General features: G+C 44.8%; 1 protein-coding gene across 3 annotated transcripts in view; it reads right to left on the bottom strand.

The window, feature by feature from the left end:
• Positions 1-6,307: 6,307 nt before the first annotated feature.
• Garre1 (granule associated Rac and RHOG effector 1) overlaps positions 6,308-11,484 on the bottom strand; it is an 86,866-nt gene continuing 81,689 nt past the window's right edge. For all 3 annotated transcript variants that reach the window (XM_047527797.1, XM_047527798.1, XM_047527799.1), the window contains exons 12-14: positions 11,257-11,394; positions 9,637-9,715; positions 6,308-9,088 (exon numbers count right to left, since the gene is read on the bottom strand). In XM_047527797.1, coding sequence (XP_047383753.1) covers positions 8,780-9,088; positions 9,637-9,715; positions 11,257-11,394 — 526 coding nt within the window. In that variant the 3' untranslated portion in view covers positions 6,308-8,779. The remainder of the gene's footprint in view (positions 9,089-9,636; positions 9,716-11,256; positions 11,395-11,484) is intronic.

Below are 11,484 nucleotides of genomic sequence, written 5' to 3'. Positions count from 1 at the left end.
CGAGGTCAGCCTAGGCAATTTAGTGAGACTCTATCTCAAAATAAAAAAATATAAAAGAGCAAGGGATATAACTCAGTGGTAAAGCACCCCTGTGTTCAATCCCCAATACCTAAAAATAAATAGATTCTCAAGAAAAAATCTCACTGATGAGAGGTAACACTGGAGCACAAACTTCAAATGTAAGGGAAAGAGTTATTTGGCTATCTGGGAAGAAAGCACTAGAGCAAAGAGAACAGCACCTACAAAATTCCTGAGAGGAGCATGCTTAGATATTCCAGAAACAGAAGGCAACTGTGGCGGGAGTGAACTAGGAGAAGGTGATAAAAGATGAGGTCAGAGAGGACAAGGAAGGCAACAAGGTCACAAAAGAACCCTCTAAATCATTGAAGAGCTATGGTTTTGTTCTGAGAGATGGGAAGTCATGGAAGGATTCTAAGCAGAGGAGGGATATCATCTGCCAAGTTTTACAAAGGATCAGACTGACAGGCAGCAAGAATAGGACATAGATGGGAGACTAGTGCAATAATGCAGGCCAGGGAGGAAGGCCAATTCAGTCAAGGGAGTAGAAGTTGGGCATGGTGACCTAAATGAAGAATTCACAATTTCCTAGTGAAAGAGAATAGTCAGGTTGACATCCAGGTTTTGATCTGAGTTCCTAGAAAAATGGAATTGCTATCAGTGATTCCAATGAGGAATGAGGAAGATGTCCAAAGAGAAAGACTAGGAGAGGGACAAGTTTGAGGAGAAATAACATGATCTAGTTTTCTACACATGTTAAGTTTTTAAAACTATTAGACATCTAAGTGGAGATATTGAGTTGGGTGTTCACATCTGGAGCATAAGAGAGAGAAGGTCTAGACTTGAGGAGAAATTTGGGAGGATAAAGTGAATTGACAGCTGAAATCACAAACCTGTAAGGGAGTAGTGCGTATAGTCAGAGTAGTCCAAGAACTGCCACTCTTTTTTTTGCAGTACTGATGACTGAGCCCAGGGATGCTTTACCACTGGGCTACATTCCCAGCCCTTTACATTTGAGACAGGGTCTCACTAAATTGCCAAGGCTGACCCTGAACTTGCAATCATCCTGCCTCAGCCTCCCAAATCACTGGGATGACAGGCATATACCTAACTAGAACTGACACTCTTATTTTTTTTTTTTGGTAGGAGGGATTGAAACCAGGGGCAGTTAATCACTGAGACACATCCCCAGCCTTTTAAAATATATTTTATTTTGAAATAGGGTCTCGCTAAATTGCTGAGGCTGGTTTTCAACTTGCTATCCTCCTGCCTCAGCCTCCCAAGTCCCTGGGATTACAGGTGTGCACTACCATGCTTATCTAAGAACCAACATTCCTAAATTAGGCTTCTCTATCATCTGGTTTCCCAGAAAGGCCAGCCCACTAAGGAGGGGGTCCCAAACTGCTACAGTTCTGGGCCTAGGTTTTTCCTCTGATCCACCTCCCAACTCCATGCAATTGGCCTACAAATCGCTTTTCTCTCCCTTACCAGAATGATGTGGGGTAGGGGCTGAAAACTGAAGAAATGAGTGGTCACAGAACTTTCCAGGGAACAGCCGCTATCTATATGACATTTCACTCAAAGTTTTCCAGAGGTGTTTTTGGGTGTTAACCTGCCTATGCCACACTACCTTCCCAAGTGTCTTCTGTCCTCCCAAAGACCTAAGAACAGCTTTAGTGGGGCTGAGGTTGTAGCTCAGCAGTAGAACACTGGCCTAGCACATGTGAAACACTGGGTTCAATCCTCAGCACCACATAAAGATAAATAAGTAAAATAAAGGTATTGTGTCCACTTATAACTAAAACAAAAATTAAAAAAAAAAACAAAAGAATAGCTTTAGGTATTGAGATGAGAGGCAGAAGGTCAGGCTTCTAATGGTTGCTGGTTCCAAGGTGTCACCTTTTGTTTCCCCCATATTTTTTATTTGTGCATTATAATTGTACATACTGGAGGGATTCATTGTTACATGTTTGTGCATGCACACAATATAACGATGCTTTTTCTAATATCATCCCCCAGTATTTCCCCTTTCCCTCCCCTCCTGCCTCCCCATGGTTCCTTTCCTCTGCTATCTCTTAGATTTTCATGAGGTGTCACCTTCTTTTTGATATTCTATAACTTACGCCACAGGAGTTGGCCTGTTATTCCCAGCAGTTTGAACTACTTCAGATTTCCCCACGCTATTTTAACATTCAACTTTGAAATTCCAATTTAATGGGTTTTCTATATTAGCAGGAAACTAGATCCTTATCTGCAAGTAATAGTAGTAAAGGAGAGAAAACACACAAAGTAGTACAAAGGAAGATCATTATCAGTAGAAAGTCCTTCGTCAAGTTCTAGTGTGGCCAGCCAGGTTTACTCTCTGAAGAGCTCTTTGCTTAATACTGTCCCACATAATGGTTAGGCAGCCCTATGAGGGATATCCTGTTGGCCTCCACATTTAAGAGAGAGGTAAGAGGTACAGGGCACTGTACCTACCAAATTGGGAGGTTGAGGCAGGAGGACAAAATTTAATGGAGTAGAGAATTTATTTCAACCCAGTCCTTTCCACAAGTTCCTGGCTTTTCAGTCTTAGGATAAAGGTATAAGGAAAGTAGGGAAGCAGGGAATCCCCTTCTCTCTCATCATCCCAGTTCTAATATCAACTTGGCCTCTATGATGTTAACACTAAATAGCAGAGTAGAAATTTTACAAGTGGAAGTAGACCAAAAGGGCAACTCAAAAGCTAAGATAGCAGTCTTGGTAAATGCGGAGAGGTAGAAAGATCAGGCTAATGATTTTATCAATATCTGTCCTCTGGGATTAATGCAGGACATTGGGGAGACTCCCCCAGGAAAGATGGGAGTACACACGATGGTGATCAGTCATCCAAGTCTGGGGGTGGCATCTCTGAATCTTGGGGAGTGGAATGTGTGATTTGGAAAAACATCAGTGCAAGATTACTTTATATTCTAAAACTTATTAAAAACCCTGTTTTCTACTTGCATCACCATGTACACCAACTTATGTTGTCATAGAGTTCAAAAGTGCCAGGACCCTGGGAAGAGAGAAGCTCCTAGATGAATTTAAAAAAACACCTAAGCCCAAGAAATCCTGCTCCAGCGCTGGCCGCCCTTAAAGGCCTTCTGCAAAATGATCTGGCACCTGCAAGTGGAATGGCTGAGGAGGGAATCTGACACTGGAGTTAAGTGAAGTAGGCCAGGGACTGTATAACTCCTGATAAGGCAGTCCTGGAAAAGCAGGCGGCTGTCGAGTTTTGTTACTACAGCCTATGGCGGCACCAGTTCCAAACAACAGCACAATCCTTAAAGATGGGGAAACCGAGACGTGCGCACTTAGGTAAGTCAGTCCTTAATTTCAGGGCAGTTGGACGGGACTCTAGCAGGCTCTGGAGGCCAGGTGATCATGGGCGTGAAAGCAGAAGGACCGGGGCATGGGACGTTGGCGAAGGGGTGGATTCAAGGTAAAGGAGGTTAGTTCTGGGTTGGTGGGGGGGCGCGCCGAGTTCACGCTGTTCCAAGAGGCACACCACCAAAGATGCTAAGTCAGCGTGCGCTGCGCGGGCCGGGGTCTGACTCCGCGGAGTTCCAAGAACTGGCACTTACTGCGCAAGGGCGCTAGAACAAACCCACGAGCAGGAAGACGCGACCACGCACGGGACTGCTGAAGGAGGGGCGTGCTCGCCTCTACGTGTGGGCAGGCACGTCCGGGGTGGGCGGAGCGAGCTCGTGTGCGCATGTGCGCGCATAGCGTAGGGAGTTGGGAGGCGAGTGGGGAACCGACGGATGCCTGGGTCTGCACGTCCGGGATGGATGAAGTGTGCTCATGTGCGCATGCTCGGGGGTGGGTGGGGGGCGGACGTGCAAAGGTACACGTGGGTGGGGTAACGCCCCCTCAGTGACGCTGGCCGCAGGTTTTCTTTTCGCCGCGTGGTCATTAGGTTTTCCCTACGAACCCGTTGCAAAAGCTTTCAAAAATATTCCCGCACTGTATGTTGGTGTGATGTTCATGAAACTAGAAAATTTATTAAATCGGTCTTCATAACCCAATTTGCAGCTCTCACTGTTGATCCCTCCTCGCAGTTCTCATGACCACGCAGTCTAGTTCTCCCCACACCCCTTTTGTATTAGAGTTAGAAAATTCTGGGTCTAGCATCACCTTTCATCTGTCTCACTGTCTCAAGATGTTTGGCGGTGGTCCTGTACCCTGGGGACGTGGACGTGTAACAGACTTTCTAGTGGGAGGAACAAATGCGAACACACTAGATGCCAGGATAGCGCTTAGGGCTATGAGAAACAACAAAGCCATGTTGGAAGATGGGCACTGGTCTGAGAAAACTAATGGAGCCTTGAACAGTCTTCAGAATAACAGGCGGGCCTCTTGGAAAGGACGGGGCAAAGTCCTGGGGAGAGGGGAGGGGCATGTGCTTGGGAAACCCTGAGGCTTTAGAGGGAGAGGCAGGGGCCGGGTGAGGACTGGTTGATGATTGTGCTTGGAGATACACTTATAGAACTTGCTGACAGAGTAAGGGACGGAAGAATCACGAATGTTTTCTTTTTCAGCTTGAGCAACTGGGTGTGTGGGTGGTAGTTCTTTTAACAAGATTGGCAAAGATGCGGTTGTCTCTCCTAAAAAGAGTTTCAAGAGCAAGAGCTGCATTTTCTTTGCAGTCCTGGCTCCTACTAAGGGCCTGTCCCTAGGAATTGAGCAGACACTCTTGAAAACAATCTTTCCCCATTACCTAGGCCCACGTCTTTTACTACAAGTCACATTTAAAAGAAAAATATTTTAGTTGTAGGTGGACACAATATCTTCATTTTATTTTTCTGTGGTGCTAAGGATCAAACCCAGTGCCTCACATGTGGTAGGCAAGCGCTCTACCACTGAGCCACCACCCCAGTCCACAACTCAGTCCCCTCCCAGACACAGAGGCCTGGACCCAGCCAGTCTATCCCTGTGGAACTTTTTTTTTTTTTTTTTTAATTTTAGTTGTAGATGGACACAATACCTTTATTTTATTCATTTTATATGGTGCCGAGGATCAAACCCAGTGCCTCACACATGCAAGGCAAGCAAGTGCTCTACCAGTAAGCCACAATTCCAGCCCCATCCCTGTGGAACTCTTAAGGCCAGCTGCATTTGTTATCTCCAGGTGCCCATCCCTGGAGATTCCTTAGACTCCTGGGTAGATATAGCTGGGAGGCAGCCAGTCATGTTGTCCATGTACACGACTTTTTGTCAGTCGAAGAGCTGACCATTGGCAAGGGTTTATTCTTTGCCTCCCCATCAGGAGGCTGGTCACAACAGTGGCTAAACAGAACACAGCAAATCCTTTTACAGCCCCCTGGTTAGCATGTGGCAGGAGCTTCCCAGGTGGCTAACTGATTTGTTTTATGGGGGTGGGTATACTTATGCTTGAACCCAGCAGTGCTTTACCACTGGGCTATATCCCCATTCCTTTTATATTTTTTATTTTGAAATAGGGTCTCATTAAGTTGCTGAGGCTGGCCTTGAACTTGGTATCCTCTTGCCTCAGCCTCCAGAGTCACTGGGATTATAGGCATGCGCTATTGTGCCTGGCCCTGCTAACATTTCAATAAAATTTTTCAGTGTATTCCTCAGTACACTCATGAAACATGGATGTTGCTAAGCAACCTTGTCCTGAGGTGCATTTGGAAGGCTCTGGTAGTTGGTCCCTATGTTCAACTTCAGGGCATCTCACAGTGGTACTTACCCTTGGAGGTTATATATTAATACTGACATGACTCGATTTTCCTAAATTCATGAAAAAAAATAAAATGAAGTGCTGCTTTCTGCAAGTGAAACTGAGTTGAAATTCCCCTATAACTCTCCATCCATTCATCATCATACAGTCTTCCTTCTGCTTACCAGAACAGCATCATCCAGTGAGACAGGTCCTATTTTATCCCTGTGAAGCAAGGTCTCTTGGCACAGAAGGGGTTCCTGGGGTGCTGAAGTAAGTCCTCATCCATGGGTCTACACCTTGGAAAAACTGGCTGGGAAAGTCCTATCACCCACACTTGGTGGGATGTGAGTACTGGCAGACCCCAACCCAGAGAGAGCCTATATCCTTCCAAAAGACAGTCTCCTTTACCCCTATAATGGCTGCACCTATGAGAGTCCTAAACCAGCTTTGGCCTTAGGGATGCCAACAAGAGGGTTATGGTTGGTTCTGTTTCCTGCTCATCCATTCCAGCTCATCCTGATTCCCTAAGTGGTCTTCCCCCTTGAAAAAGTCTCAGAATCCAAGAACAGGTGACCTAAAAACAAACTCGTGTACAGCTTTTCAAAGTGGTGAGTCAGGCAGTGCATCTGACATGGTGTCTGTTGCAGTTCATTTTAAATAAAGATTCGAAATACTATTAAATGTATATTTTTAATAAAGCCAATAGTTACTTTACTTATAGGAGCTTTTAAAAGTAAGATACAAAATGTAGAGTTCCAGTTTGGAAGCATTGTAACCATTGTAACTATTCACACAATGTCCTACTGATGCCCGAGCAAGGCAGCCACGCCCGGCCACACAAAGGACACACACGCGCGCGCGCACACACACACACACACACACACACACACACATACCCCACACACGTGCACGCGCTTTGGCGAGACCCATCTGCCGAGCGCAGCACCTGGAATTACCAGTGTTCAGAGCAAGGTGGTGCTGGGAACACAGCACCTATGTGGAAACTACACAAACAGCTTCACACAGTCACAGCCCATGGAGATGCAATTACAAAATGTCTTTCTTAATAGAAAAAAAACAAAACAAAAAACAAAACTGGAAAGTGACAGTGAAACAATGTCACCTGCACTGGGGCATTGAGAATTGACCTCTGTCCAGGGTGAGGTCTTTGGGGAGGCACTATTAAAACAAGAGTACTTCAGTATAATAGAACTTGAAATACAGGGCACTGTGGACACATTACTGAAGGAAATAGAAAACTATCTTACAAGTAAAACAGTCACAAAGAACTTCAACAGAGAGATTAGTGTGCACACTGTGACAGCTAACACAGACAAGAGCCACGCAGGATTGATGCAAAGCATGTGCCTGAAAAACTCTATGTACAAAATAGTTATCTGTAAACATGGTGAGGTGAATGTTCAGAACCCATGGTGAAAGGATCATAAGTACAGACAGCAATGGCATCCCCGCACAGCACAAAAGACAACACCCAAGGCCTGGAAACAGCCTGACAACACAGTACTAAAAATTCAGGTGACTGGGCTCAGACACCCTAAGGGTCCTCTAAAATGTGTGTATGTGTGTGTGTGTGTGTGTGTGTGTGTGTGTGTTTGTGTGGTATGTGTGTACATATATATTTATCCTTTTTGGTATTTTTAAATAGAAATTTACTTATATCTGTAGAAAAATGAGAACATAAATGTGTTATTACAATCTGCTGGAAAAGCTTATATGGAGTTAGAAAGAATAAACCATTTATTAGTAGTTAACATATATTAAAATGGTTTAATGACTTTAAGAAAATATAAAAAAAATATTAATACTGTCAAACTTTCATACCAGAAAATATCATGAATTTTTCTCAATTAGACTTTTTCAAAGATGAAATATGAAAAATTTAAATAAGTTTTATATAAAGAACTTTCTGCAACCTCAGTTAATATACAGTGGGATATGTCTAGTCTATATAGATATATTTATTATTATTTCTCAATTTAAGCACCATTCAATTCTTCTGGATCCATTCTGGCTGGAAAATATCCCTAAATCCACAGGATGTTATCTTTTTAATGGCACATGTTAACCGAAAATAAGGTGGATTTTCTTTTTTAACAGAAAATACTTTAATTCCAATCTACATCTTAACTGGTTTGTCTTCTGAACCAACTCACAAATGTTACTGCAGTTTCTAGTTGCAGGTGTCTCTGTGCAGCCCTTTGACCACATTTCCCTACTCTGAGGACTGTGTTGCTGCCTCCAGCCATGTAAGGATCTGAGGGCAGCAGGTGCAGCTTTAATTCGCACATGGCAGCAGCAGCCTGCTGGCTCATCTCCGTGCACTGTCAGGAATATACCTCCAACATCAGCTGTATGATCCTACTTTTGTAAATCTGGTAAAGGCTGTACTCCTGAGTATTTCCTGGGTGAAAGGGGCAGTTCACCCATAGAAAACCCAGGTGATTGCTTCTGATCACAAATATTCTATGTATTCCCATTTTGTGTGCTTAAATAAAGATAGTGTTGAACAAACCTCCAGCTGGTATATCTGTTATCTTAATATATTCAATGCATTTTAGACAGGAGATGTTTTAACTAAAAACCTACATGAAAATAGCTATAAAATCAGTGATTGGTGTGGTCACCACTCAGTGTGTTAAAGAGGGATAAGAGAGTTTCGTAAGAATGGTCAGTTTTGCTCTTGGCCTTCAGACCTGTTGTCTTCCCAACATACTGCAGGATTAACAACCTTAGAACTATGTTTCTCAAAGTGTGGCCTCTGGCCACCTGCATAAGTCACTCGAGGTGCTTATTAAGCATGCAGATTATCCAGCAACCCCCTGAGTGTGAGAAATCTCCCATCTTCAGCTGGCTCCAGGGGTCTGCTGCCTTCAGAAACCAGGCTTTAAAGGCTTGGAGCTGCCAACCACCCCTGTTCCCAAGGAAACCTCCCTGGGATGGGGTGCACTGGTCCTCTGTGGGGCTGGTGTGAGCTAGTCAGCCCTGGGGTGGGAATACTCACCCCAACAGCTCTGGGCAGGCAGGAAGAATGGGTCAGTACTGCGGCAAGTAGGCTGGCCTACGCTCAGCCTTCCCAGGGAAGGCCTTGAAGCCCTTGGGTGCAGCCTTGTGTGCTGGTGGGGGTGGGGGCTGGGGTGGGGTCTGCACATAAGAGAAGGAGGCAGCACTGCAGTCACTGGTTGCAGCCCACACAGGAGATTGCAGCATCTGCATGGTGTCGTTCCACTGGCTGCCAGGACTGGCGACTGCATAGAGTTGGGTGCTTGGGCTGGGCAGTGTGCTGGGCAGTGGGGAAGGGTGTTGCCAGGGTGCTTTGGGTGGCCACGTTTTGGTTTTGTTATCCTGAGGGACAGAAGAGGGTTCTTAGTGGCACTTCTGGTGGCTTACCATCTTTTCCCACCTTCCCCGATCTCTGGCACTTCTTTTTACCTAGCCCCGCCCACCCCACAGCCTTATCAAATGGAACTTCTTACAGTGATAGCAATGCTCTATGCCTGCACCATCCAATAATAGTAGTCACTTGCCATATATGGTTAGAGCATCTGTGAAACTGAATTTATATTTATTTTCTTTCTTTTTTTTTTTTTTTGGTGCTGGGGTTTAAACCCAGGGCCTCATGCATGCTAGGTAAGCACTCTACCATTGAGCTACACCCCCAGCCCTTTATTTATAATTAGTTTAAATTTAAACGGCCACATGTGGCAAGTACTGGATAGCATAGTCTTAGAGCTTTCTCTACTGTGGCTCTGAGTCAGCTGAGATTGCTAACTTTAGACAAACTCATGAGAAAAAGATTTTCACCACAAAGAAGATTGCTTGTGACTTTGAGACCTTAAAACAGAAGCTGTGGAATCTTGCCCATCTCTTAACCATGAGCCAGCCCACAATACCTGGTTCATGTCCTCCACTGTAGTCAGGAGAGGTGGTGAGGGCAGCATGCTGGTCTCCTGCTCTCCACTGCTGTGTTTCCTGAAAGAACCAAGAGCCCAGAGCAATGGTTGCTTGGCTTTTCATCCAGCTTAATTCTAGGGGACATCCCAGCTTCGTGGGTCTGGTCTCCAGACCCTGATTCTAGGTGAGAAGGGCTTGGGTCCCTTGAGTTCAGAGAGAAACAGGGCTCAGCACTAAATGACGTATGCCTACAAAGCCAGCACAGGCAAGTGGGTACCAGAGTAGGGAATGCAGGCAATGAAGATGGGCACTGGCTTTCTTCAGCTGCTCTCAGTCTACCAGCTCTGGCTTTTTGTTAAATTTTTTCAATAAATTACCATGCAGTAGGGGTGTATGGGACTTAAAAACAAAAGTTCATTAGTTTTACAACACTGAATGAAAAAGATAGGATGTATTAGGATCAGAGCTAGTGCTCCTACTGGCAGACAGCAATCTCTGCAGAGGTGGTAATAGAAGTAACTTTTTAGATATCTGATCAGCCACAGGTATAGAACAGAAAAACTCCAGTATGGGCTCACAGCCACTCCTCTAGCAGTTCTCCCACCTCAGGTCACAGTACTCCCTCTACCCAGCACTCATGCCCAGAACTTTCTATCATCCTGACTCTGCTCTAACATATACCTCATTGCCAATGCCCCACCAGTTGCTCCTTCACTGTGGTTGGCCCCTCTGCTCATCAGACATCTCCCTAGCTGCCCTTCTGAAAACAAAAAATTCCTGTGTTTTCCCTGCGTTTTCTACCCTTATCACCTGCTTTATTTTTCTTCATAACACCTAAACTAATATGACACTTTTTAGAATCTGCTTTTCCTAACTACAACATAATTATTTCTGTGAGGAAGGGGGCTTTATTTTTCTTTTTTGTTTGTTATTGTTACTATATCACCAATGTCTAATATGTTATAGCTGCTACCAAAAGAAACTAAGAATGAACAGCCAGGTACAGTGGCACATGCCTATAATCCCAGCAGCTCAGGAGGCTGGGACAGGAAGATTGCTGAGTTCAAATTTGCTTTGGCAACTTAGCAAGGCCCCCAAGCAACTCAGTGAGACCCTACCTCCAAATATTATACAAAAAAGGGGCTGGGGATGTGGTTAAGTGCCCCTGGGTTCAATCCCTTGTATGAAAAAACAAAAACAAAAACAAACCCAAAAAACTCAAAAAACAATGAATAAATGAACAAATTTAACTCCTTTCCTTTTCTTTTTTTTCTTTTGTAGTACTGGGGATCAAACCAAGGGCTTCCTACATGCTAGGCAAGTACTCTACTACTGAACTACAGCCTCAGCCCTTAAAAAAATGTTTTGTTTTGTTTTTTTTAATTTTGAAATAGTATCTCACAAAATTGCCCAGGCTGGCCTCAACTTGCCACTCTACTTGGCTCTGAAAGTACTCTTTAGAGCCTTATGACAGATGGTGCTGGAAGAGCCCCCTCTACCTTTCTCATACAAAAGGCTGGCAATTAGTAACAGGCTTCCTGAATTTGCTACAGGAATGAGCTGTGGGTCACATTCATGTGCCCTTCTCTCCTCTCCTTGATTTAGAAATCTCTTCATACCTTCTCTGCTTGACAGCAGCAACAAGGTCAGGTCCTGAAAACATGGAGAACAAGCTGTCCCCGTTGGCTGAAGATGTCTCATCACTGGAGCTGGCTGAGTCTCCCTGAGCACCCGACCAGCCACTGTGCAGGCCATCCCTGAAAGCCAAAGAGAGAAGTTGGTCCTTGTCCTCCCACAACCAGACTGGACATTGGCTAGACAGCTCTGAGGTCAACTGCCTCCCTCCA

The sequence above is a fragment of the Sciurus carolinensis genome, chromosome 16 (genome assembly GCF_902686445.1).
Source record: "Sciurus carolinensis chromosome 16, mSciCar1.2, whole genome shotgun sequence".
Classification (NCBI taxonomy): Eukaryota; Metazoa; Chordata; class Mammalia; order Rodentia; family Sciuridae; genus Sciurus; species Sciurus carolinensis.
The sequence above is the reverse complement of the archived record's forward strand: the minus strand, read 5'-3'. Positions and strand labels throughout refer to the sequence as shown.